Raw genomic sequence first — 25891 nt, forward strand, 5'->3', positions numbered from 1 at the left:
CTTTCATAAACATATCATTTTCATGGTCCAGCAAATATTGTTCTAACGAATCAGTAGGAGGCACGGCAATAGAAGCAAGACCAATTATTTCATCTTTACTAGATAATTCTTTATCACGGGGTTGTCTACGAAATTTAGCAAAATTAAACTCATGAGTCATATCATCTAAGCCAATCGTAACAACATCCTTTTTGCAATCAATCCTAGCATTAACAGTGTTTAAGAAGGGTCTACCAAATATAATGGGACAAAAGGCATCTTGTGGAGAACCAAGAACAAGAAAATCAGCAGGGTATTTGACCTTCCCACACAAGACCTCAACATCTCTAACAATCCCAAAAGGCTTAATAGTATCTCTATTGGCAAGCTTAATTGTGACATCAATATCTTCTAACTCAACAGGTGCAATATCATGCATAATCTCTTGGTATAAGGAAATAGGTATTGCACTAGCACTAGCACCCATATCACATAGGCCATGATAACAATGATCTCCTATTTTAAGAGAAATAACAGGCATGCCTACAATGGGTCTATGTGTTTTGGCATCTGGTTTAACAATATTAGCAGTTTCACCACAAAAATAAATAACATGCCCATCTAAATCATCATCTAAGAGATCTTTAACAATAGCAATACTAGGTTCAACATTGATTTGCTCAGGAGGTGTATAAGTCCTAGTATTACTCTTACGAACAACAGTCGAAGTTCTAGCATGATCCTTTATCCTAACAAGAAAAGGTGGTTTCTCAACATAAGTAGTAGGAACAACAGGATCACTATAAGTGATAGTCTTTTCTTCAACTGTAATAGGTGCAACTACTTTCACTTTAACAGGAGGATTATATTTAAACCATTTTTATTTAGGGAGATCAACGTGAGTAGCAAAAGATTCACAGAAAGAAGCTACTATCTCAGAGTCAAGTCCATACTTAGCGCTAAATCCACGAAAAGCATCGTTATCCATAAAAGATTTAACACAATCGAACTTAGGTGTCATACCTGACTCCTTACCATCGTCGGAACCCCAATCTTCAGAGTTGCGTTTAATTCTTTCCAATAAGTCCCATTTGAAATCAATAGTCTTCAGCATATAAGAACCAGCATGGGAAGTATCGAGAAGGTTGCGATTATTAAGAGAAAGACGAGCATAAAAAATTTGAATAATCATTTCCCGGGAGAGCTCATGATTGGGGCATGAATATAACATTGACTTAAGCCTCCCCCAAGCTTGAGAGATGTTTTATCCTTCGCTAGGCCAGAAATTATATATGTAATTACGATCACGATGAACAAGATGCATAGGATAGAACTTCTGGTGAAATTCCAACTTCAATCGCTTATAATTCCAAGATCTTGTATCATCACATAGCCTATACCATGTCAATACATCTCCCTTCAAAGATAAAGGGAAGACCTTCCTTTTAACAACATCATCGGGAATACCTGCATGCTTAAATAATCCACAAACTTCATCCACAAAGATAAGGTGTAAATCGGGATGCAATGTTCCATCTCCTGTAAATGGATTAGCTAGCAGTTTCTCTATCATACCCGAAGGAATCTCAAAATAAACATTTTCATAAAGTTCAGTAGGTTGAGGAGCAACTCTTTGATCTACTGGTCGGGGCGAAGATGCCCCAAACAAGCCCCTCAAAGGATTAGTTTCCATAGTAACAAGTAATAGAAAATTTCAGCACACTATATAAATGTTTCCTTACCAAGTTCCACTCACCAAAAGCGCTACACTCCCCGGAAACGGCGCCAGAAAAGAGTCTTTATGACCCACAAGTGTAGGGGATCTATCGTATTCCTCTCCATAAGTAAGAGTTTCGAACCCAACGAGGAGCAGAAGGAAATGATAAGCGGTTTTCAGTAAGGTTTTCTCTGCAAGCACTGAAATTGTAGGTAATAGATAGTTTTGTGATAAGATAAATAGTAAAAAGTAATAAGTAAAGAAAGTAAATAAAGTGCAGCAAGGTGGCCCAATCCTTTATGTAGCAAAGGATAAGCCTGGACAATTTCTAATAATAAGAAAGGAGCTCCCGAGGAAACATGGGAATTATCGTCAAGCTAGTTTTCATCACGTTCATATGATTCGTGTTCGGTACTTTGATAATTTGATATGTTGGTGGACCGGTGCTTGGGTACTTCCCTTACTTGGACAAGCATCCCACTTATGATTAACCCCTATTGCAAGCATCTGCAACTACAACAAAAGTATTAAGGTAAACCTAACCATAGCATGAAACATGTGGATCCAAATCAGCCCCTAACGAAGCAATGCATAAACTAGGGTTTAAGCTTCTGTCACTCTAGCAACCCATCATCTACTTATTACTTCCCTATGCCTTCCTCTAGGCCCAAATAATGGTGAAGTGTCATGTAGTCGACGTTCACATGACACCACTAGAGGAGAAGACAACATACATCTCATCAAAATATCGAACGAATACCAAATTCACATGACTACTAATAGCAAGACTTCACCCATGTCCTTAGGAACAAACATAACTACTCACAAAGCATATTCATGTTCATAATCAGAGGTGTAATAATATGCATTAAGGATCTGAACATATGATCTTCCACGAAGTAAACCAATAAGTATCAACTACAAGGAGTAATCAACACTACTAGCAACCCGCAGGTACCAATTTGTGGTTTTGATACAAGATTGGATACAAGAGATGAACTAGGGTTTGGAGAGGAGATGGTGCTGGTGAAGATGTTGATGGAGATTGACCCCCTCCCGATGAGAGGATCGTTGATGATGACGTTGGTGATGATTTCCCCCTTCCGGAGGGAAGTATCCCCGGCAGAACAGCTCCGCCAGAGCCCTAGATTGGTTCCGCCTCGTGGCGGCGGAGTTTCTCCCATAAGCTTGCCCACGATTTTTTCCAGGGTAAAAGCCTTCATATAGCGGAAGATGGACACTGAAGGGCCAGCAGGGGGCCCAGGAGACAGGGGGCGCGCCCAGTAGGGGGGGCGCCCCCACCCTCCTGGCTAGGGTGTGGGCCCCCTGATGTATTTCTTCCGCTCAATAATTCTTAATAAATCCAAAAATATGTTTCGTGGAGTTTCATGACTTTTGGAGCAGTGCAGAATAGGTTTCCAATGTTTGCTCCTTTTCCAGCCAGAATTCCAGCTGCCGGCATTCCCCCTCTTCATGGTAAACCTTGTAAAATAAGAGAGAATAGCCATAAGTATTGAGATATAATGTGTAATAACAGTCCATTATGCAATAAATATTGATATAAAAGCATGATGCAAAATGGATGTATCATTTGGCACATACAAATGTACTTGGAACGGCAGGTAAATACCGCATATAGGAAGGTATGATGGACTCATATGGAATAACTTTGGAGTTTATGGATTTTGGATGCACACGCAGTATTCCCGCTTAGTACAAGTGAAGGCTAGAAAAAGACTGGGAAGCGACCAACTAGAGAGCGACAACAGTCATGAACATGCATTAAAATTAATAGACACTGAGTGCAAGCATGAGTAGGATATAATCACCATGAACATAAATATTGTGGAGGCTATGTTGATTTTGTTTCAACTACATGCATGAACATGTGCCAAGTCAAGTCACTCGAATCGTTCAAAGGTGGATACCACCCTATCATACCACATCACAATCATTTTAATAGCATGTTGGCACGCAAAGTAAACCATTATAAACTCCTAGCTAATTAAGAATGGCATGAGCAACTATAATCTCTAATTGTCATTGCAAACATGTTTATTCATAATAGGCTGAATCAGGAACGATGAACTAATCATATTTACAAAAACAAGAGAGGTTGAGATCATACCAGCTTCTCCCATCTCAATCAGTCCATCATATATCATCATTATTGCCTTTCACTCGCACGACTGAAAGGTGTGGATAATAATAGTGCACGTGCATTGGACTAAGCTGGAATCTGCAAGCATTCAATTTAAGGGAGAAGACAAGGTAATATGGGCTCTTGGTTAAATCAACAATAATGCATATGAGAGCCACTCATAATTTTCATCATGGTCTTCTCCTCTTGACTCCCAAAGAAAAGAAAAAAAATAAAACTATTTACACGGGAAAGCTCCCAACAAGCAAAAGAAGAATGAGAAATCTTTTTGAGTTTTCTTTTAATTACTACTGCTACAGGCATGGAAAGTAAACTAGCTAAAAGCTATAACTAATTATTTTGGTTTTTCTTAAGGTTTTTCAAACACACAAGAAGAATACTTAGAAAAAAAATAAACTAGCATGGATAATACAATGAAAAAGTATGAACACCGACAACTGGAATGAGTGTGTGAATATGAATGTAATGTTGGTGAGAAATACGTACTCCCCCAAGCTTAGGCTTTTGGCCTAAGTTGGTCTATGCCCATGGATCAAAGTTGTAGCTGGGGTTGTACCGAGATGCAGCCGCTATTGCCTCATGAGCTGCAGCTTGGAGGCGAGCTGCCTCCGTCCTCCTCTCGTACTCGTTCGCCTCCTCCCTGGTTATAAAGCATCTCCTTTTTGCCTGAAAGTCAAAGAAAGTAGGAGTAGGGAGAGGAATATGGACAGTACGCCGTCTGTCAAAGATTAGTCGATACTGGAGGAACTGTTCATTCCTCTCAAGAAACTGATGGCTAACCATGGCACTATAATCTAGATAAGCAGGAAGCAACTCCATATCGTTTTCATGTATGGGTATCTCAAGAAAATTAGCCACACAGGTTGCATAAATACCACCAAACAAGTCTCCATTTAAACTACTATTATGCAACCTACGTGCAACAATGGCCCCCAAGTTATATTGTTTATCTCCTAACACAGCACTCTTGAGGACACTAAGATCTGGAACACACATGTGACATGCCTCGTCCTCACCATTTATGCATCTACATATAAAGAGAGCAAAATAATGTATACCAGGAAAATGAATGCTCCCTATGGTAGCTTGTGCTATTTCTCTGGATTCCTCCACAGTGATACTAGCAAGAAAATCTTTCAATTCAGATTTGCGAGGTTCACTAGCACTATGATATGTCTCCAACGTATCTATAATTTTTGATTGTTCCATGCTATTATATTACCTGTTTTGGATGTTTATGGGCTTTACTTTACACTTTTATATCATTTTTGGGACTAACCTACTAATCGGAGGCCCAGCCCGAATTGCTGTTTTTTGCCTATTTCAGTATATTGAAGGAAAGGAATATCAAACGGAGTCCAAACGGAATGAAACCTTCGGGAGCGATCTTTTTGGAACAAACGCAATCCAGGAGACTTGGAGTGGGCGTCAAGAAGCAGCTGAGGCGGCCACAAGGGTGGACGGCGTGCCCAGTAAGGGTGGGCGCGCCCCTGCCTCATGGGCCCCTCGTGGCTCCCCTGACCGACTTCCTTCACCTATATATATCTACATACCCCGAAAACATCCAAGAGCACCAAGAGAAATTATTTCCACCGCCGCAACCTTCTGTATCCGCGAGATCCCATCTTGGAGCCTTCATCGGTGCTCCGTCGGAAGGGGAATCGACCATGGAGGGCCTCTCCATCACCACCAAGGCCTCTCCGATGAGTTGTGAGTAGTTTACCACAGACCTTCGGGTCCATAGTTATTAGCTAGATGGCTTCTTATCTCTCTTTGATTCTCAATACAAAGTTCTCCTTCCTCTTCTTGGAGATCTATTTGATGTAACACTTTTTGCGGTGTGTTTTTCAAGATCCGATGAATTTTGGGTTTATGATCAAGTTTATCTATGAGAAATATTTGAATCTCCTCTGAATTCTTTTATGTGTGATTGGTTATCTTTGCAAGTCTCTTCGAATTATCGGTTTGGTTTGGCCTACTAGATTGATCTTTCTTGCCATGGGAGAAGTGCTTAGCTTTGGGTTCAATCTTGCGGTGCTCGATCCCAGTGATAGTAAGGGAAACGACATATATTTTATTGTTGCCCTCGAGGATAAAAAGATGGGGTTTATATCATATTGCATGAGTTTATCCCTCTACATCATGTCATCTTGCTTAATGTGTTACTCTGTTCTTATGAACTTAATACTCTAGATGCAGGCAGGAGTCGGTCGATGTGTGGAGTAATAGTAGTAGATGCAGGCAGGAGTCGGTCTACTTGTTGCGGACGTGATGCCTATATACATGATCATGCCTAGATATTCTCATAACTATGCACTTTTCTATCAATTGCTCGACAGTAATTTGTTCACCCACCGTAATAATCATGCTATCTTGAGAGAAGTCACTAGTGAAACCTATGGCCCCTGGGTCTATCTTTTATCATGTAAGTTTTCCATCTACTTTTATTTGCATCTTTTACTTTCCAATCTATATCATAAAAATACCAAAAATATTTATCTTATCATATTATCTCTATCTGATCTCACTTTTGCAAGTTACCGTGAAGGGATTGACAACCCCTTTATCGTGTTGGTTGTGAGGTTCTTGTTTATTTGTGTATGTGTGTGGGACTTTTGAGGAGCCTCCTACTAGATTGATACCTTTGTTCTCAAAAACTGAGGGAAATACTTACGCTACTTTACTGTATCACCCTTTCCTCTTCAAGGGAAAAACCAATGCATGCTCAAGAGGTAGCACACTACCCCATTGTGGGAGTTTACAAGCAGTATTAAAATCTTCTAAGTCCATGGTATAAGATTTATTATAAAGATCAAATAGGACAGTGTGAGAATTGTGTGATGATGTAAATTTGAACCTTCTCACAAAAGAGTCAGTTACGTGGTAATACTGAGGGCACTTATCTAGCACGAAGCCCTCGAGTTTAGCATTACGCACATATGTGTCAAATTCCTCCTTAATTCCTGCTTGGACCATGAAATCTTCTGACAGCCATTCACAAGGCCGCACTTGAGCTTCCCTCGGTGGTTCATCGTCTGGCTCACGTATCGCGAGCCTTGGTCCTTACTTCCTTGAAGAACCACCTTGGTAATTTTCCTATGCATTTTTTTCTTTCTCTGAAAAATTTCTGAAATTTTTAGTGACTCAAAATAAAAGTGAACCAGACTTAACAAAATTGATAGAAACTACTCCCACAAGTGCCTAGAGACTAAATCATGCATTAGAACTACTTGGGACCAAATAAATTTGACATGCAAGCTTAAGAACAGGGTCACCTCAGCAGCAAAAATTTGCAATGAATAAAGCACTGGAACAAAAACTAATTGGGCCATTGGAGGAGTCACATACCAAAGAACAATCCCCCAAAGCAGTTTCGTGAATGAAGTTTCGGGCAAGGAGATCGAAAATGGCAGCAAGATGAGCTAGAACTCGTGCTTGAGCTGGTTGGTGATTTTTTTTAGAGGAAGAAGAAGTGTGTGGTGATAACCCACAAGTGTAGGGGATCGCAACAGTTTTCGATAAGTAAGAGTGTCGAACCCAAAGAGGAGCTAAAGGTAGAATAAATATTCCCTCAAGTTCTATCGACCACCGATACAACTCTACGCACGCTTGACGTTTGCTTTACCTAGAACAAGTATGAAACTAGAAGTACTTTGTAGGTGTGATAGGATAGGTTTGCAAGATAATAAAGAGCACGTAAATAAGAGTTAGGGGCTGTTTAGATAAAGAAGCAATAAAGTAAATATAGCGAGTGAGGAAAAGTGGTGATAGGAGTTGTGGAATTGTCCTTAAGCAATTGACTACGTTACTAGACCGGTAATCACTATTGCAATTCTATTTGAGGGAGAGGCATAAGCAAACATACTTTCTCTACTTGGATCATATGCACTTATGATTGGAACTCTAGCAAGCATCCGCAAATACTAAAGACTCATTAAGGTAAAACCCAACCATAGCATTAAAGCATCAAGTCCCCTTTTATCCCATACGTAAACAACCTACTTACTCGGGTTTGTGCTTCTGTCACTCACGCCACCCACCATAAGCAAATCATAAACATATTGCAAACCCTACAGCGGGGATCCCTCACGCTTGCGCGACACGGAGAGCACCATAGGACAGCACCAATAATGAAACATGCAACTCAAACCAATCATAGCAATTCATCAATCACCGATAGGACAACGGAAATCTAATCAGACATCATAGGATGGCAACACATCATTGGATAATAATATGAAGCATAAAGCACCATGTTCAAGTAGAGGGTACAGAGGGATGCGGGAGAGTGGACCGCTGAATATAGATGGGAGAAGGTGATGGAGATGTTGGTGAAGATGGCGGAGGTGTTGGTGAAGATCGCGGTGATGATGATGGCCCCCGGCGGCGTTCCGGCGCCACCGGGAGCAAGGGGGAGAGAGCCCCCCTTCTTCTTCTTCCTTGACCTTATCCCTAGATGGGAGAAGGGTTTCCCCTCTGGTCCTTGGCTCCCATGGCTTGGGTGGGGCAAGAGCCCCTCCGAGATTGGATCTATCTCTCTGTTTCTGCGTTCTCAGATTGTACCCCTTCACCGTTTCTTTTATATCCGGAGATCCGTAACTCCGATTGGGGTGAATCTTTCGCCCAGATTTTTCTCGTAAAATTAGCTTTCTTGCGGCAAAAGAAGGGCATCAACCGCCTTACGGGTGGCCCACGAGAGTCCAGGGCGCACCCAGGGGGGTGGGCGCGCCCCCCTGTCTCGTGGCCACCTCGGACACTGTTTCGCGATGATTCTTCCTCCGGAAAATCCCAAATATTCCAAAATAATTCTCCGTCCGTTTTTATCCCGTTTGGATTCCATTTGATATTGGTTTTCTGCGAAATATAAAACATGCAACAGACAGGAACTGGCAGTGGGCACTGGATCAATATGTTAGTCCCAAAAATAGTATAAAAAGTTGCCAAAAGTATATGAAAGTTGAATAATATTGGCATGGAACAATTTAGAATTGGTTCATACTTTTTAACGCGCTTCAGCTTTTTCAACCCTCACGCAATACATGAGCGCAAGCCATGGATATAGCACTATAGGTGGAATAAAATATAATGATGGGGTTATGTGGAGAAGACAAAAAGGGAGAAAGTCTCACATCGACGCGGCTAATCAACGGGCTATGGAGATTCCCATCAATTGATGTCAATGCGAGGAGTAGGGATTGCCATGCAATGGATGCACTAAGAGCTATAAGTGTATGAAAGCTCAAACTGAAAACTAAGTGGGTGTGCATCCAACTTGCTTGCTAATGAAGACCTAGGGCATTTGAGGAAGCCCATCGTTGGAATATACAAGCCAAGTTCTATAATGAAAAATTCCCACTAGTATATGAAAGTGACAACATAAGAGACTCTCTATATGAAGAACATGGTGCTACTTTGAAGCACAAGTGTGGAAAAAGGATAGTAACATTGCCCCTTTTCTTCTTTTTTTCTTTTTTTTTGGTGGGCTTCTTTGGCCCCCTTTTTTATTTAGGCTTCTTTGGCCTTTCCGTTTTTTTTTCTTTTTCTTTTTTTTGGGGGGCAATGCTCTATAATGATGATCATCACACTTTTATTTACTTACAACTCGATACTAGAACAAAGATATGACTCTATATGAATGCCTCCGGTGGTGTACCGGGATGTGCAATAATCTAGTGTATATGATGATGATGGAAGTTGCATGGCAATATATCTCGGAATGGCTATGGAAATACCATGATAGGTAGGTATGGTGGCTGTTTTGAGGAAGATATAATGAGGTTTATGTGTGATAGAGCGTATCATATCACGGGGTTTGGATGCACCGGCGAAGTATGCACCAACTCTCGAGGTGAGAAAGGGCAATGCACGGTACCGAAGAGGCTAGCAATGATGGAAAGATAAAAGTGCGTATAATCCATAGACTCACATTAATCATAAAGAACTCATATACTTATTGCAAAAGTTTATTAGCCCTCGAAGCAAAGTACTACTACGCATGCCCCTAGGGGGATAGATTGGTAGGAAAATACCATCGCTCGTCCCCGACTGCCACTCATAAGGAAGACAATCAAAGAAACACCCCATGCTTCAAATTTGTCACACAACGGTTACCATACGTGCATGATACGGGACTTGCAAACCTCAACACAAGTGTCTCTACAATCCACAACCACCCACTAGCATGACTCTAATATCACCATCTTTATATCGCAAAACTATTGCAAGGAATCAAACATATCATATTCAGCGATCTAAAAGTTTATGTAGGATTTTATGACTAACCATGTGAGTGACCAATTCCTGTCATCTCTCTAAATTGATATAAGTTAAGCAAGAGAGTTTAATTCTTTCTACAAAAGATATGCCCACGCTCTAACAAATATAAGTGAAGCAAAATAGCATTCTACAAATGGCGGTTTTCTATGTGGAGAGAAACGGGCAATCTAGACTTCAAATGATATAAGTGAAGCGCATGAAGCATTCTATAAAGCCATACTCAAAAGATTTAAGTGAAGTGCAATGAGCATTCTATAAATCAACCAAGGACTATCTCATACCATCATGGTGCATAAAAGAAAAATGAAAACTAAATGCAAAAGACGCTCCAAGACTTGCACATAATGCGTGAACGAAATGAATCCGAAAACATACCGATACTTGTTGAAGAAAGAGGGGATGCCTTCCGGGGCATCCCCAATCTTAGACACTTGAGTCTCCTTGAATATTTACTTGGGGTGCCTCTGGCATCCCCAAGCTTGAGCTCTTGCCTCTCTTCCTTTCCTCATATCGAGACCTCCTCGATTAGACACTTCATCCACACAAAACTTCAATAGAAAACTCGGTAAGAACCGTTAGTATAATAAAGCAAATCACTACTCTAAGTACTGTAGCAAACCAATTTATATTTTTTTTTGCATTGTGTCTACTATAATATAACTTTTTCATGGCTTAATCCACTAATATAAATTGATAGTTTCATCAAAACAAGCAAACTATGCATCAAAAACAGAATCTGTCAAAAACAGAACAGTCTGTAGCAATCTGAACATCCACCATACTTATGATATCCCAAAACTTCTACCAAAATTAGGAAAAATAAATAAGTTGTATATCAAGACAGTGCAAAAAGAATCAGAACCGTTTGACGTTCCAGCAAAAATGTAAAATCGAGCACTACAGCCAAAGTTTCTGTCCTGCACCGCACAAACCAACAAGCATTGTAAACATCCTAAAGGCAAACCTTGGCACATTATTGTTATAATACAATGGAATTGTACAAGGGGATAATTATTTTTGATGAAAGGTTTCTGTAATCAAGATTCACAAAGTTTCTGTGAGCATGAACAAAGTTCAAGGAGCTCTCCCACTTCAACAATGCTTGTCTCTCCTACTTTCACTTCCCTTTTTGAAAAGTTTTTAGGTTCCCCTCTTTATTTTTTTGTTTTTAAACTATATAAAAGCACTCAACAGAAATAAATGACTCTCTAAAACTTCCGGGTTGTCTCCCTGGCAGCGCTTTCTTTAAAGCCATTAAGCTAGGCAAATAGTGCTCAAGTAGTGGATCCACCCGGATCCCAAGGTATATCAAAGCCAATTTTAATTAACAATGATTTGTAATTTAGTAATGAGCACAAAGTAACATATATCATGCAACAACGAAGTCTAACTCTCTTCCTATGCATCGACATGTCATAAAAGAACAATTCATGCACACCAAGTAAAGGCCAATGCATAGTATAAGCAGTTTCTTGCAATTTTATCGTGTTGGAAACATAAAGAGGCGGAGATGTAGTTCCTCTCTCATAATAATTGCAAGTAGGAGCAGCAAGCACATGCATATTATATTCATAAAAATCATCATGTGCAACGGTAAAAGGCAACCCATCAATATAATCCTTAATAAGCACAAACTTCTCCGATATAGTGTAGTTGGGAGAATTCAAAAAGATAATAGGACTATCGTGCGTGGGTGCAACAGCAACAATTTCATGTTTAACATAAGGAACTATATCAAGTTCATCCCCATAAGCATAATTCATATTGGCATCTTGGCCACAAGCATAGCAAGCATCATCAAAAAGGGATATTTCAAGAGAATCAATGGGATCATAACAATCATCATAGCAATCATCCTTCGGTAAGCACGAAGGGGAATTAAACAATGTATGAGTTGAAGAGTTACTCTCATTAGAAGGTGGGAACGGGTAGCTAATCCGCTCTTCCTCCTTTTGTTCTTCGCTCTCCTCATCATCTTTTTCATCCAATGAGCTCACAGTTTCATCAATTTCTTCTTCCATAGCTTCCTGCAAAATATTAGTCTCTTCTTGGACAGCGGAGACTTTCTCAATAAATGCATTAATATAGTAATTGTATTCATAATTTTCATAGCAATATCTAAGTATAGCAAGATTTTCTTGTCTATAAACTGAATCATCAAAATCATCAAACGCTTTAAACATAGATTCAATCTCATAAGCACCCATAAAAGCAACAAATTCTTCAATTTGTTCCACATCATAGTAATCATATCTACCATTAGCATAAGAAGCTAAGGTTTTATTATCATTGAATTTGCATGAAAAGGGAAGGTGTGGATCCTTCATCCTAGAGCAACAAGTATAATCATGCATCACGCATAGTTGACGAGTATTCCAACGCAAAATAATAATTGATCCCATAATAGTTTCCCTTTTTGTGTCGAGTGATAATCCCTAAAGTATTCACGTTGATCCAACGTGTCTCCCATTATAAAGTTGAATGGGGTTTTCTCAGCATTATCGAAGTAGTACATAATATCTTTCACATAATGAGAATCGGGGGTTTTAGGAGTTACCCCATCTACATGAGTAGAAAGTACCTCTAATATTTTTGGTATTTTGTGTTCCATATCCATAACTAAAGATAGAGAACAACTAAGAACAGCAAATAAAAATTACTTAGTGATAAAGCAAACAAGCACACACGAGAATATTCACCCCACACTATGACTCCCCAGCAACGGCGCCAGAAAAAGGTCTTGATAACCCACAAGTGTAGGGGATCGCAACAGTTTTCGATAAGTAAGAGTGTCGAACCCAACGAGGAGCTAAAGGTAGAATAAATATTCCCTCAAGTTCTATCAACCACCGATACAACTCTACGCACGCTTGACGTTCGCTTTACCTAGAACAAGTATGAAACTAGGAGTACTTTGTAGGTGTGATAGGATAGGTTTGCAAGATAATAAAGAGCGCGTAAATAAAAGCTAGGGGCTATTTATATAAAGAAGCGATAACGTAAATATAGCGAGTGTGGAAAAGTGGTGATAGGAGTTGTGGAATTGTCCTTAAGCAATTGACTACGTTACTAGACCGGTAATCACTATTGCAATTCTATTTGAGGGAGAGGCATAAGCTAACATACTTTCTCTACTAGGATCATATGCACTTATGATTGGAACTCTAGCAAGCATCCGCAACTACTAAAGATTCATTAAGGTAAAACCCAACCATAGCATTAAAGCATCAAGTCCCCTTTTATCCCATACGTAAACAACCTATTTACTCGGGTCTGTGCTTCTGTCACTCATGCCACCCACCATAAGCAAATCATAAACATATTGCAAACCTTGCAGCGGGGATCCCTCACGCTTGCGCGACACGGAGAGCACCATAGGACAGCACCAATAATGAAACATGCAACTCAAACCAATCATAGCAATTCATCAATCACCGATAGGACAACGGAAATCTACTCAGACATCATAGGATGGCAACACATCATTGGATAATAATATGAAGCATAAAGCACCATGTTCAAGTAGAGGGTATAGCGGGATGCGGGAGAGTGGACCGCTGAATATAGATGGGGGAAGGTGATGGATATGTTGGTGAAGATGGCAGAGGTGTTGGTGAAGATCGCGGTGATGATGATGGCACCTGGCGGCGTTCCGGCGCCACCGGAAGCAAGGGGGAGAGAGCCCCCCTTCTTCTTCTTCTTCTTACTTGACCTTCTCCCTAGAAGGGAGAAGGGTTTCCCCTCTGGTCCTTGGCTCCCATGGCTTGGGAGGGGCAAGAGCCCCTCCGAGATTGGATCTATCTCTCTGTTTCTGCGTTCTCAGATTCTACCCCTTCACCGTTTATTTTATATCCGGAGATCCGTAACTCCGATTGGGGTGAATCTTTCGCCCAGATTTTTCTCGTAAAATTAGCTTTCTTGCAGCAAAAGAAGGGCATCAACCGCCTTACGGGTGGCCCACGAGAGTCCAGGGCGCGCCCCCCTGTCTCGTGGCCACCTCGGACACTGTTTCGCGTTGATTCTTCCTCAAAATCCCAAATATTCCAAAATAATTCTCCATCCATTTTTATCCCGTTTGGATTCCGTTTGATATTGGTTTTCTGCGAAACATAAAACATGCAACAGACAGGAACTGGCAGTGGGCACTGGATCAATATGTTAGTCCCAAAAATAGTATAAAGAGTTGCCAAAAGTATATGAAAGTTGAATAATATTGGCATGGAACAATCAAAAATTATAGATATGACAGAGACGTATCATGTGGGTGCAGGAATAAGTGGAGGGGGGCCACCAGGGGCCCACGAGGCAGGCGGCGCGCCCCGAGGGGGCTGGACCCTCGTGGCCAGATGCTTGCCCCCCTGCTATGTTCTCAGTGCCAAATATTTTTAAATATTCTAAAAAAACATATTTCATTTTCAGGGCATTTGGAGAACTTCTATTTTCGGGGTATTTTTTATTGCATGGATAAATCAGAAAACAGACAGAAAATACTATTTTTGCTTTATTTATTCTAAATAACAGAAAGTAAAAGGAGGATACAGAAGGTTGTGCTTTCTAGCTTCATCCATCTCATGCTCATCAAAAGGAATCCACTAATAAGGTTGATCAAGTCTTGTTAACAAACTCATTCCGAATAACATGGAACCAGAGAAATTTCGAATAACACTAAGTTACCTCAACGGGGATATGTACATCCCCAATAATAAGAATATCATATTTCTTCTTGACAGTAGGAAGAGGAAATTCAAAACCTCCAATAATAATCGATGGAATTTTTCCAACAGAATTGATATTGTGAACTTGAGGTTGTTTCCTCGGAAAGTGTATCGTATGCTCATTACCATTAACATGAAAAGTGACATTGCCTTTGTGGCAGTCAATAATAGCCCGTGCAGTATTCAAAAAGGGTCTACCAAGGATAATCGACATACTATCGTCCTCGGGAATATCAAGAATAACAAAGTCTGTTAAGATAGTAACGTTTGCAACCACAACAGGCACATCCTCACAAATACCGATAGGTATAGCGGTTGATTTATCAGCCATTTGCAAAGATATTTCAGTAGGTGTCAACTTATTCAATTCAAGTCTACGATACAAAGAGAGAGGCATAACACTAACACCGGCTCCAAGATCACATAAAGCCGTTTTAACATAGTTTCTTTTAATGGAGCATGGTATAGTTGGTACTCCTGGATCTCCTAGTTTCTTTGGTATTCCACCCTTAAAGGTATAATTAGCAAGCATGGTGAAAATTTTGGCTTCCGGTATCTTTCTTTTATTAGTAACAATATCTTTCATGTACTTAGCATAAGGGTTCATCTTAAGCATATCAGTCAAACGCATACGCAAAAATATAGGTCTAATCATTTCAGCAAAGCGCTCAAAATCCTCATCATCCTTTTTCTTGGATGGTTTAGGAGGAAAAGGCATGGGTTTCTGAACCCATGGTTCTCTTTCTTTATCGTGCTTCCTAGCATTGAAGTCTCTCTTATCATAACGTTGATTCTTTGATTGTGGGTTATCAAGATCAACAGCAGGTTCAACCTCTACATCATTATTATTGCTAGGTTGAGCATCAACATAAACATCATTATTAGCATTATCACTAGGTTCATGTTCATCACCAGATTGTGTTTCAGCATCAAAGATAGAAATATCATTAGGATTCTCAGGTGTGTCTACAACAGGTTCACTAGAAGCATGCAAAGTCCTATCATTTTTCTTCTTCTTCTTTTTAGAAGGACTAGGTGCATCAACATTAGTTCTCTGAGAATCTTGCTCAATTCTCTTAGGGTGGCCCTCAGGATACAAAGGTTCCTGAGTCATTCTACCACCTCTAGTCATAACTCTAACAGCATTATCATTTCTCTTATCATTTAATTCATTGAGCAAATCATTTTGAGCTTTAAGCACTTGTTCTACTTGAGTGGTAACCATAGAAGCATGTTTACTAATGAATTTAAGTTCACCCTTAACTCTAGACATATAATCACTCAAGTGTCCAATCATATAAGCATTACTTTTCAATTTTCTACCAACATAAGCATTGAAGTTTTCTTGTTTAGCCATAAAGTCATCAAACTCATCCAAGCATTGGCTAGCAAACTTAGTAGACGGGATTTCAACTTTATCATATCTATAAAGAGAATTTACCTTCACTACTTGTGTCGGGTTATCAAGACCATGTATTTCTTCAATATGTGGTATATTAAGGTCATGTATTTCTTCAACAGGAGGTAAATTATTAACATCTTCAGCTTTAATACCTTTTTCTTTCATAGATTTCTTTGCCTCTTGCATATCTTCAGGACTGAGAAATAGAACACCGCTTTTCTTTGGAGTTGGCTCAGGAAGTGTCCAATTGTTTTCATTAGTCAACATATTATACAATAGCAATTCAGCTTGATCAACTGTTCTTTCCTGAAAACACAACCAGCACAACTATCCATGTGGTCTTCGGAAGCATCGGTTAGTCCATTATAAAAGATAACAAGTATTTCATTTTTCTTAAGAGGATGATCTGGCAAAGCATTAAGTAATCTAAGAAGCCTCCCCCAAGCTTGTGGGAGACTCTCTTCTTCAATTTGCACAAAATTATATATTTCCCTTAAAGCAGCTTGTTTCTTATGAGCGGGGAAATATTTAGCAGAGGAGTAATAAATCATATCCTGGGGACTACGCACACAACCAGGATCAAGAGAATTAAACCATGTTTTAGCATCACCCTTTAATGAGAACGGAAATAGCTTAAGGATATAGTAATAACGAATTTTCTCATCATTAGTGAATAGGGTGGCTATATCATTCAATTTAGTAAGATGTGCCACAACAGTTTCAGATTCATAACCATAAAAAGGATCAGATTCAACCAAAGTAATTATCTCAGGATCGACAGAGAATCATAATCCTTATCAGTAACACAGATAGGTGAAGTAGCAAAAGCAGGGTCATATTTCATTCTAGCATTCAGAGATTTTTCTTTAAGCTTAGCTAGTAACTTCTTAAGATCAGATCTATCATTGCAAGCAAGAAAATCTCTGGCAGTTTCTTCATCCATAACATAACCCTTAGGCACAACAGGCAATTCATATTTAGGGGGAGAATCTTCATCATCACTTTCATCAATATTATCAGTTTCAATAATTTCATTCTCTCTAGCCCTAGCAAATTGTTCATCAAGAAATTCACCTAACGGCACAGTAGTATCAAACATAGAAGTAGTTTCATCATAAGTATCATGCATAGCAGAAGTGGCATTATCAATAACATGCGACATGTCATAATTAATAGCAGAAGTAGGTTTAGGTGTCGCAAGCTTACTCAAAACAGAAGGAGAATCAAGTGTAGAGCTAGATGACAGTTCCTTACCTCCCCTCGTAGTTGACGGAAAAAATCTTAGTTCTTTCGTCTTTCAAGTTCCTCATAGTGATCAGCAGATATAAATCCCAAGTGATTTAAATAATAGAGCTATGCTCCCCGGCAACGGCGCCAGAAAATAGTCTTGATAACCCACAAGTATAGGGGGTCGCAACAGTTTTCGAGGATAGAGTATTCAACCCAACTTTATTGATTCGACACAAGGGGAGCCAAAGAATATTCTCAAGTATTAGCAGCTGAGTTGTCAATTCAATCACACCTGGATAACTTAGTATCTGCAGCAAAGTATTTAGTAGCAAAGTAGTATGGAAGTAACGATAACAGTGGCAAAAGTAAAAGTAGCAGTTTTGTAGTAATTGTAACAGTGGCAGCGGTAAAGTAACTAAGCAAAGAACAATATGTGAAAAGCTCGTAGGCATTGGATCAGTGATGGATAATTATGTCGGATGTGGTTCATCATGTAACAGTTATAACATAGGGTGACACAGAACTAGCTCCAATTCATCAATGTAATGTAGGCATGTATTCCGAATATAGCCATACATGCTTATGGAAAAGAACTTGCATGACATCTTTTGTCCTACCCTCCCGTGGTAGCGGGGTCCTATTGGAAACTAAGGGATATTAAGGCCTCCTTTTAATAGAGTACCGGACCAAAGCATTAACACTTAGTGAATAAATGAACTCCTCAAGCTACGGTCATCGCCGGTAAGTATTATTGTCACTTCGGGGTTAACGGATCATAACACATAATAGGTGACTATAGACTTGCAAGATAGAATCAAGAACTCACATATATTCATGAAAACATAATAAGTTCATATTTAAAATCATGGCACTCGGGCCCTAGTGACAAGCATTAAGAATAGCAAAGTCATAGCAACATCAATCTCAGAACATAGTGGATACTAGGGATCAAACCCTAACAAAACTAACTTGATTACATGGTAAACCTCATCCAACTCATCACAGTCCAGCAAGCCTACGATGGAATTACTCACGCACGGCAGTGAGCATCATGAAATTGGCCTAATCTGCGCATCAATCTGTGCGTGCGGCCTCCTCCATGGCAAGGTTCGTCTCCATCCACAAGGGGGCTCCTCCTCCTCACGTCGGCCTCCCGCCCTCGGCAAGAAGACGATACATCGTTTCTTAAACACATTACCAGTCAGTCACTTTCATTCCCTTGACTCATGGGTCAAAAAGATAAGGAGTGAGCTGAGCTAGGCTAACAAAGATGATGGAAGGAATAGGGTAAGAGTACAACAATACAACAGCCCCCTAGTGAAGTGATCTAAACGACGCTCATATATTTCTTTCTTTCTTTCTTTCTTTACGCAAGGGAGGGAGCGGCTTAATCAACATTGTTGTTGTACAGTATATATGAGTCAAAGTGGTTTCTCTTTTCTTGTTTCCTTATGTGATTTAATCTACTCCCTCCATCCCATAATGTAAGACGTTTTTTTATATTATGGGACGGAGGGAGTAGTTATTAGTAAGTAGGATTTAAATTTTTGCTCTCGGTTCATTATCACACACTCTTCAAGATTTGCTCCCACAAAACTAAACTCTGACTGACTGAATCACAATTGCATTCCTCAAATTCTCTCTCTCTCTCTCTCTCTTGTGCCTCTTCTTCTTCTTGCTTCTCCTCTGCCTAACTAGCTAGTCTAGTCTAGTCAGCTAGAGTTGCTCTAAAAATTTGATTGGCTGATGTAGAAATGCTCTTACATATGATTTATTGATATAAACACACACACACACACACACACACACATCTATGGTATGGTATGGTATGGTATGGTATGGTATGGATTCCAACAACACCACCAACACTAAGGATTCTATGGTATGGCTAACAAACATACAAGGAAGAGCTAACAACAAGACACATTCAAGCAAGATTTGCTCCCACAAAACAAATCATTCAACATGTGCTTCTGACTGACAATTTCATTCCTCAAATACTCCTAGTACACCCAGCCAGCCACCAAGGATTATCTCTCTCTCTGTCTCTTGTGCTTCTTCTTCCTCTTCCTCCTCTGTCTAACTAACTAACAATACCACACAAGGAAGGAAAGGAAGGATCCATCCATACATCATATCCACCACCCCTCGACAAAACAAAACACACCATCATCATATCTCTCTCCTCCTACTAGACTACTGAGACTAGACCAAACCAAAATGAAGGAAAATCCCTGTCTCTGTCTCTACATTACACCATTACAAATCCGTCCTCCCCCCCTCCCAAAATAAAGTGAAACAACTCCTCCTCCTAGCTCCTCCTCACTCCTCCTCCTCCTCCTCGGGCACCGGCTCTCCTTCCTCCTCATCGGGCACCGGCTCTCCTTCCTCCTCCTCAGGCACCGGCTCTCCTTCCTCCGGCACCGGCACCGGCGCTTCTTCCTCCTCCTCAGGCACCCGCGCATCCGCCTCCGCCTCCGCCTCAGCCACCGGGATAGGCTTGTGCAGGGTCGACGTGCCATGGAACACCGTCGGCCGCCCGCCCTTGAGGTACTCCAGCAGCTGCAACCACACAACAAGACATTTTGTTTTCACACACGTTACAAATACCAAGCTCTCCTTCCTCTATCTACCAACGCGTGACATGACGACAGAGGACGATTGATTGCAAAAGGCAACAGACATGACACACCTTGTCCTGGGTTATCTTGCCAAACCCGAACCGCTGCGTCCAGATCAACACCGCCTCCTCCGCCGCCGGCAGCACAAAGTGCTTCACCTTCAGGGACGACAGCACCCGCTCGATGCACGCAAACAGCGCCTGGAAGTACCCCTGCATGCATGCTCACACACTAGTCGGTTTTTTTTGTTTCCTTCTTTTTTGGTGCAAACACTAGTAGTATAAAAAGGTAGCAGCACTTGCTAGTTACACCAACAATAGATAGTATAAACTTACCAAGCCTTGGTTATCCCTGCTCGTCGCGACCAAGGGGAGCTCCGCGGCTACGTTGCCCATCACACGGAAGAGTCCAGCAGAAACCACCGTCTTGCTGCATCAACAGAACCCAACAGTTGGTTCAGACTACCATTTTCCTTTTTGCCAAATACAACACCCAGAGGAAAAAAAGAGTTTACCCGACAGTTAACACCGCACAGTACATCCCTGTGTAATCTTGATCCCTTACGCTCCTCCTGAAACGAGAAACATCATACGACTTAGGTGTCTTGTTTACGCTCAAGTATGGTACGTACGGGTAAATGGCATACCCATAGACCATGGCTGGAATCAGGTCTCGCCCAGTCCCAGCTTGGATGATAGGATCAAATGATTCCTGCAAAAGTGCATTAGAAAAATTAGCCCACACCACCCATAACTAGGCTAGGATATATGTATCATTGGTTTGGTTGCACACAATCAACTCAAGAAGCCACGGCAACTTACATGGAAAATACCAACCGCCTTGGACAGCACCAGTTTACTATCTTCTGAACTTTTGTCCCTCAAAACCCTCCATCTAACATCAAGGTCGCCATCGTCGTTCAAACCTTTCTCCGCACGCTTCTTCTTTATGAGATCAGCATCCACGGCAGGAACAGGTTCTGCTCCACGACTGACTAGGTCCTTCAGTGCCTCGCAGATCTCCACACATACAGTGGAACAAAACCATGCTCCCTCGGGCAATGCCTGCAGCAGCAGTCAACCCATTAATATACTTCTTCGTTCCTTATGATGCAAAATTTTCAGAATATAATATTGGGCTAGGGAGATCACCGTCAAGTCAGCCATGTTGTGTTCTTTCAGGCATCCAACGTGATATTCCCTCCCACACTGAACAAATAGCAACACAAAAATGAAAACAGCACGACAACTCAATACAGGCATATCATGGGAAGATGGATGTGATTGATCAACTTACTTGATCACAGAGCAGCACAGTTCGTTCGCTAAATTTCCTTTTGCCAAAATCATGTTGCCTGCAAAAGCAAAAGACGGAAAGGCTTGTTGGAGCAGCATCGGAGAGCCAAACGGACAGCATAGTTAAATAACAAGTGAGTATCCTAAATCCTAGATCAGATGCAGTGAGGCTTATATAGATATTAAGAAACTCAAAAGGTTGATATTCAGATATTAAGACTCCATAACTCCAGCAGTCCATACTCCATAAAGGAAATTTGATATCAATTTTTACCTAATTCCTTTGTTTGTGGAGGATAGTTTCATATGGTCGATTGGTTCTACATATTGCTGTATTGGAAAGATAATGAACAAGAACTTGAACATACAAGGGTGATGGATGGACACTTACTTGCACAATGCGCATCCACCAAATGCACCCTGAGGTGCTGTGGCAATACGGATCGACCGCATAAATATTTGTCCGATGGAATCAACTCCATCGACCCTCCCAGCGGCTATTGCATTGTTGTTGTATGCCAAATAACCTTCTCTCTGTTGCCTATTTTCACAATACCGGCAACACCAAGCTCCCTTCGGTACAGAAGACAAGCCAACACATTCTGCAATAAACAATAATCCAAGACAACCAGTGGTGAGGGGCCTTTTGACACTCTAAATCGCTAGGTAACTACATGGTAAAGACAACGATTCTGCCATCAAAACAAATATCCGGATGGTCGCATGCCCGAATACCCAAGAAGAATGGAAGCTGGCTTAACTGGGAAACATGCACCCCCTACTGGCTAGGCATATAATATATAGGTGCATAATGAATGATGTTACCTCTGTGAAAAGCTCTCGGACAGGAGTCACAAAGAAGAAGCTCCCCGCCATCTGAACAGATGGTGCATAAGTCATCGTTCTGCTTTTCTGAAGGTTTTCGGCCTTTTGAAAGAGAAACCGACAGCTCGTGTAGTGAAACGCCATTGGAAATGTATATGTTGTGGTAACTGCATGCAGTAGTGTTAGCAAAGGGAATTGAGAGTATGAACAACAGGGCCCAGCAGAATACATTGTTACAAGAAGAATACAATAGACTCACGGTTTGCGTCGAGCAGCTCGGCCAGCGTGGCCTTCAAACTGTGAAGGGCTAACCTGTTCATCCAGCACAAGGATATTTCTGGTCAGGTTCAGTAGTAGCATATGGCGCTAACATAAATAAAGGAACTAATTAGAAGTCCAGGCTGACTCCTTGACTGAGTTGTTTCATGTATCTAAACTAAACTAATGGAAGGAAGGGACGGTAATTTTACCACTGTGTTGCAGCAATAACAATAGATTCCATGTTCCGTTATGTGGCCATCCAGCAACCTCTAGAATGTTAGTCAATAACAGTATTAATAACAACAATACAATATTTATCCGGAGTGGCTGAAGAACGAAGTTGCATAAAGAAACAAACAGCAAGAAAGAAGCCAGGAAGTAAACCTTTCCCTGGACATAATAGCCGACGTCTGTGCCCTCTGCCAAAACACCACTCATGAAAACCAACTTGTGCAAGCCATGGTCCCTGCAGCATGCAACAACATATACAGACAGAGCAACAAAAAATGAGATGACGAAGTCGAGGAGAAACAAAGCTAAAGTAGTTTGATAAGCGGCAGAGCCTACTTTCTTGTAATTCTTCCTGCACTTGTAGGCTTCGATCCTGGGGAGAAATTCTTAGGCACCCTGCCAGATGAAGTTGGGCTTGCTGCTGCACTTATTGTCTTGGCTACTGGGTAGAAATTCCTAGGCACCCTGCCGTATGAAGTTGGACTTCCTGCGCGTGTGGTCTTCGCTCCTGGAGAGAAGAGAAATTCTTAGATACCCTGCCAGATGAAGTCGGACTTGGTGTTTTTAGGTGCCCTACCATATGATGAAGTTGGGCTTGCTGCACTTGTGGTTTTCGTCCCTGGGGAGAGATTCTTAGGTGGCCGTCCTCTCGGCCTAAATACCAACAGCAGAAACAACGGTCTATAAGAGAAGAAGAAGAAGAACAGAAACTGGAATAATCACATGGCTAACTATATAGTATCACAGGCATTACCTTGCCGTACTCTGAACTTCCTTAGACTCCAGACATATCTCGCAGAAGGAAGCAAATTTTCCAGCGCGGGAAGTTTTGAACGAACCTAAAAGGTAAGACATCAGCCAAACTTACAGCATCGAATGAAACAAAGCTTGGTATGGATGCGCGAGGTGGAGGGGGGGACTCACTTTTGCAGTCCTGGCACGTCACTGTCCTCTTCTTAGGCACAGGGCCTATTGCTCCCAGTATTGCAGATTCCAGTGTGTCTACGGTAGCATCCGTGCACGCCCTCAATACATCATGCAGAGTATTTCCACTTTCCAGGAAAATGTAATCGGAGGGTCGCTTTTTATGACTCCCGGCATGCACCTCGAAATAAAAAGGTGAAACGACCTGCGAGCCATGGCAGATTGGTTGGGTATTGGCATATGGCATGGCAAACTGGTGTTATGGCAGAAGGGGAGTACTTACATTTCGGCCTTTACATGAAGTGCAAGAGCACAATATGCCGGTGTCTTTGATGACTCCACGGAGTACTGGTCGCTGAAACGAGAGAAGAAACAAATTCCTGATCAAAATTTACAGCAGGAGTGAAATGAAACCAGGCAGTACTAGCATTATTAGGATTAAAAAAAAGGGAAGTGCTACTCGCATCTCCTACAAGTTCCAATATCATGCCTAAGCTTGCAATGTTTGAATGGATAGATAAACCAGGTCCAGAACTATGTTCGTGTGTGTAACAATCGAATCGAATGCTCGGTTTCATTTCACTATTACCAAAATGCACATATCGACTGAATTCTTTGATAACTGGTTGAAATGCATACTGACTGAACTAGCAAGAAGGAGCATTACCTTCCCCTTGTTCATGAAGTAGTTGACGGGCTGGCCCTCGAGCAAGCCGGTGGCGAAGAGCTCCCTGAGGTTCTTGGGGATTCCATCTGGCCCCTCTGACTTGGCCTTGAGGCTGGCGCCGCGCTTGGTGCTCTTGCTCTTGGGGGAGGGCGACGGGGAGCTGCTGGCGGTGGTGGTGCCTGACTCGTCGTTGTCGCCGTCGTCGGTGGGCGGCTGCTTGACCTGTTGCAAGAGCGACCTGGTGAAGCGGCGCGGCGAGGCCGGGCTTGCTACGCCTCCGGTGAGTCCCCCGGGGTAGGGCTGGAGGTGGTCGGTGGGCTCGTCCACGGGCTCCTGCTTGGGCTTGAGCATGGGTTTGGGTTTGGGTCTGGGTCTGGCGGGCTGGGGGGGAGCGGTGGCGGGGGCGGGGGCAGGGGAGAGCATGGAGCGGGTGACCCGCCTGGGCGGCGTCTCCGGCGGGATGAAGAAGGCCTCCTCCTGCTGCCTCTGCTGCGGAGGCGGTTGGGGCGCGCTTGTGGTGGGCGCGTTGGCGGCGAATAGGGCGAGCACCGGCTCATCCCCGGCGACGGCGACGGCGGCGGCGGGAGGCGGCTGGGGCCCGTTTGCGGTGGGCGAGGCGGCAGCGAGCGGGGCGCGCACCGGCGCATCCCCGTCGGCGGCGGCGGGAGGCAGTTGGGGCCCGTTTGCGATGGGCGTGGCGGCAGCGAACGGTGCGTCAACCGGCACATCCGCGTCGGCGGCGGCGGGGGGAGGAGGAGGATCCCGCGGCGGATCCGCGGCGGCGGGGTCCGGATCCGGGGGCCGCGAGCGGGCGCGCTTGGCCGGCGCCGAGGCCGATGGGCGGGAGCGCTTGGAGGAGCGGGAGGAGGGCTTGGGCTTGGTGGTCGGCGGGGAGAGGACGGCGGCGGCGGTGGATGAGCGGGAGGAGCGGGTGCGGCCGAGGGAGGGGGCGAGGGCGGCCTGGGAGGCGATGGCGAAGGCGAACTCCCGCTTCAGCCCCACGCGCACGCCGGAGCGGAGCACGAAGTCGTCCATGGTGGCGGCGGCGCTAGGGCTGGGGCAGAGCGAATCCGCCGGCCCGAACGGGAGGGGGGCGGCGGCGGCGCTAGGGCTAGGGCAGGCCGAATCCGGCGGCCCCAACGGGATGGGGGCGGCGGCGGCGGTGGGATCGGTGGCGCATTCAATTGAATACGAGGGGAAAAGATGGATGGAAGACATAGACATGGAAAGGATTCAGTTTTTGAACCAAAGATTCCAATTTTTCTTTGCCTTCACTCTTTTTCTTCTTTGAACTGGCAAAAAATGGAGGCTGGCGCAAACTGGCTTTCTCGATCCGCGCCCTCCAATTTATCGCGTGTTTCTAGGGTTTTCGACGAAACCGCACGCCGTCCCTCCCTCCTCCCGGAAACACCACCGACAAGTAGGGTCGGGGACCGCGTATCAGCGACGCGATGCAGAGCGTGCCGCTTTCGTGTCCAGGTGCAAGGCGAAGAAGGCGTGTCGCTTTGTCAAAACATTTATTGTCCAAGGCGCGGCGGTGGCTCGTTGCATGGATAAGCGATGAGGGGAGAGAAATTAATTAGAACG

The 25891-nt window shown here is 42.7% G+C and overlaps 1 protein-coding gene across 2 annotated transcripts; it reads right to left on the bottom strand.

The window, feature by feature from the left end:
- Window positions 1–19436: 19436 nt before the first annotated feature.
- Window positions 19437–25594, bottom strand: LOC123156835 (uncharacterized). Of its 2 annotated transcripts, XM_044575022.1 has the most exons (19): window positions 24305–25591; window positions 23921–23992; window positions 23638–23842; window positions 23468–23552; window positions 23291–23367; window positions 23050–23221; window positions 22867–22948; window positions 22692–22751; window positions 22481–22533; window positions 22222–22388; window positions 21788–21998; window positions 21398–21455; window positions 21253–21309; window positions 20923–21165; window positions 20748–20812; window positions 20616–20672; window positions 20437–20530; window positions 20173–20313; window positions 19437–20042 (listed from the first exon to the last, which is right to left on the bottom strand). In XM_044575022.1, the coding sequence occupies exons 1-19, from the start codon at window positions 25526–25528 to the stop codon at window positions 19803–19805; spliced, it is 3363 nt and encodes a 1120-aa protein (XP_044430957.1). In that variant the 5' UTR covers window positions 25529–25591; the 3' UTR covers window positions 19437–19802. The 2 variants fall into 2 exon arrangements, with proteins under 2 accessions (XP_044430957.1, XP_044430956.1); XM_044575021.1 differs by having other exon boundaries at window positions 20616–20812; window positions 24305–25594.
- Between the last annotated feature and the right edge of the window lie 297 nt (window positions 25595–25891).

This window comes from Triticum aestivum, chromosome 7B, assembly GCF_018294505.1.
Source record: "Triticum aestivum cultivar Chinese Spring chromosome 7B, IWGSC CS RefSeq v2.1, whole genome shotgun sequence".
Lineage (NCBI taxonomy): Eukaryota > Viridiplantae > Streptophyta > Magnoliopsida > Poales > Poaceae > Triticum > Triticum aestivum.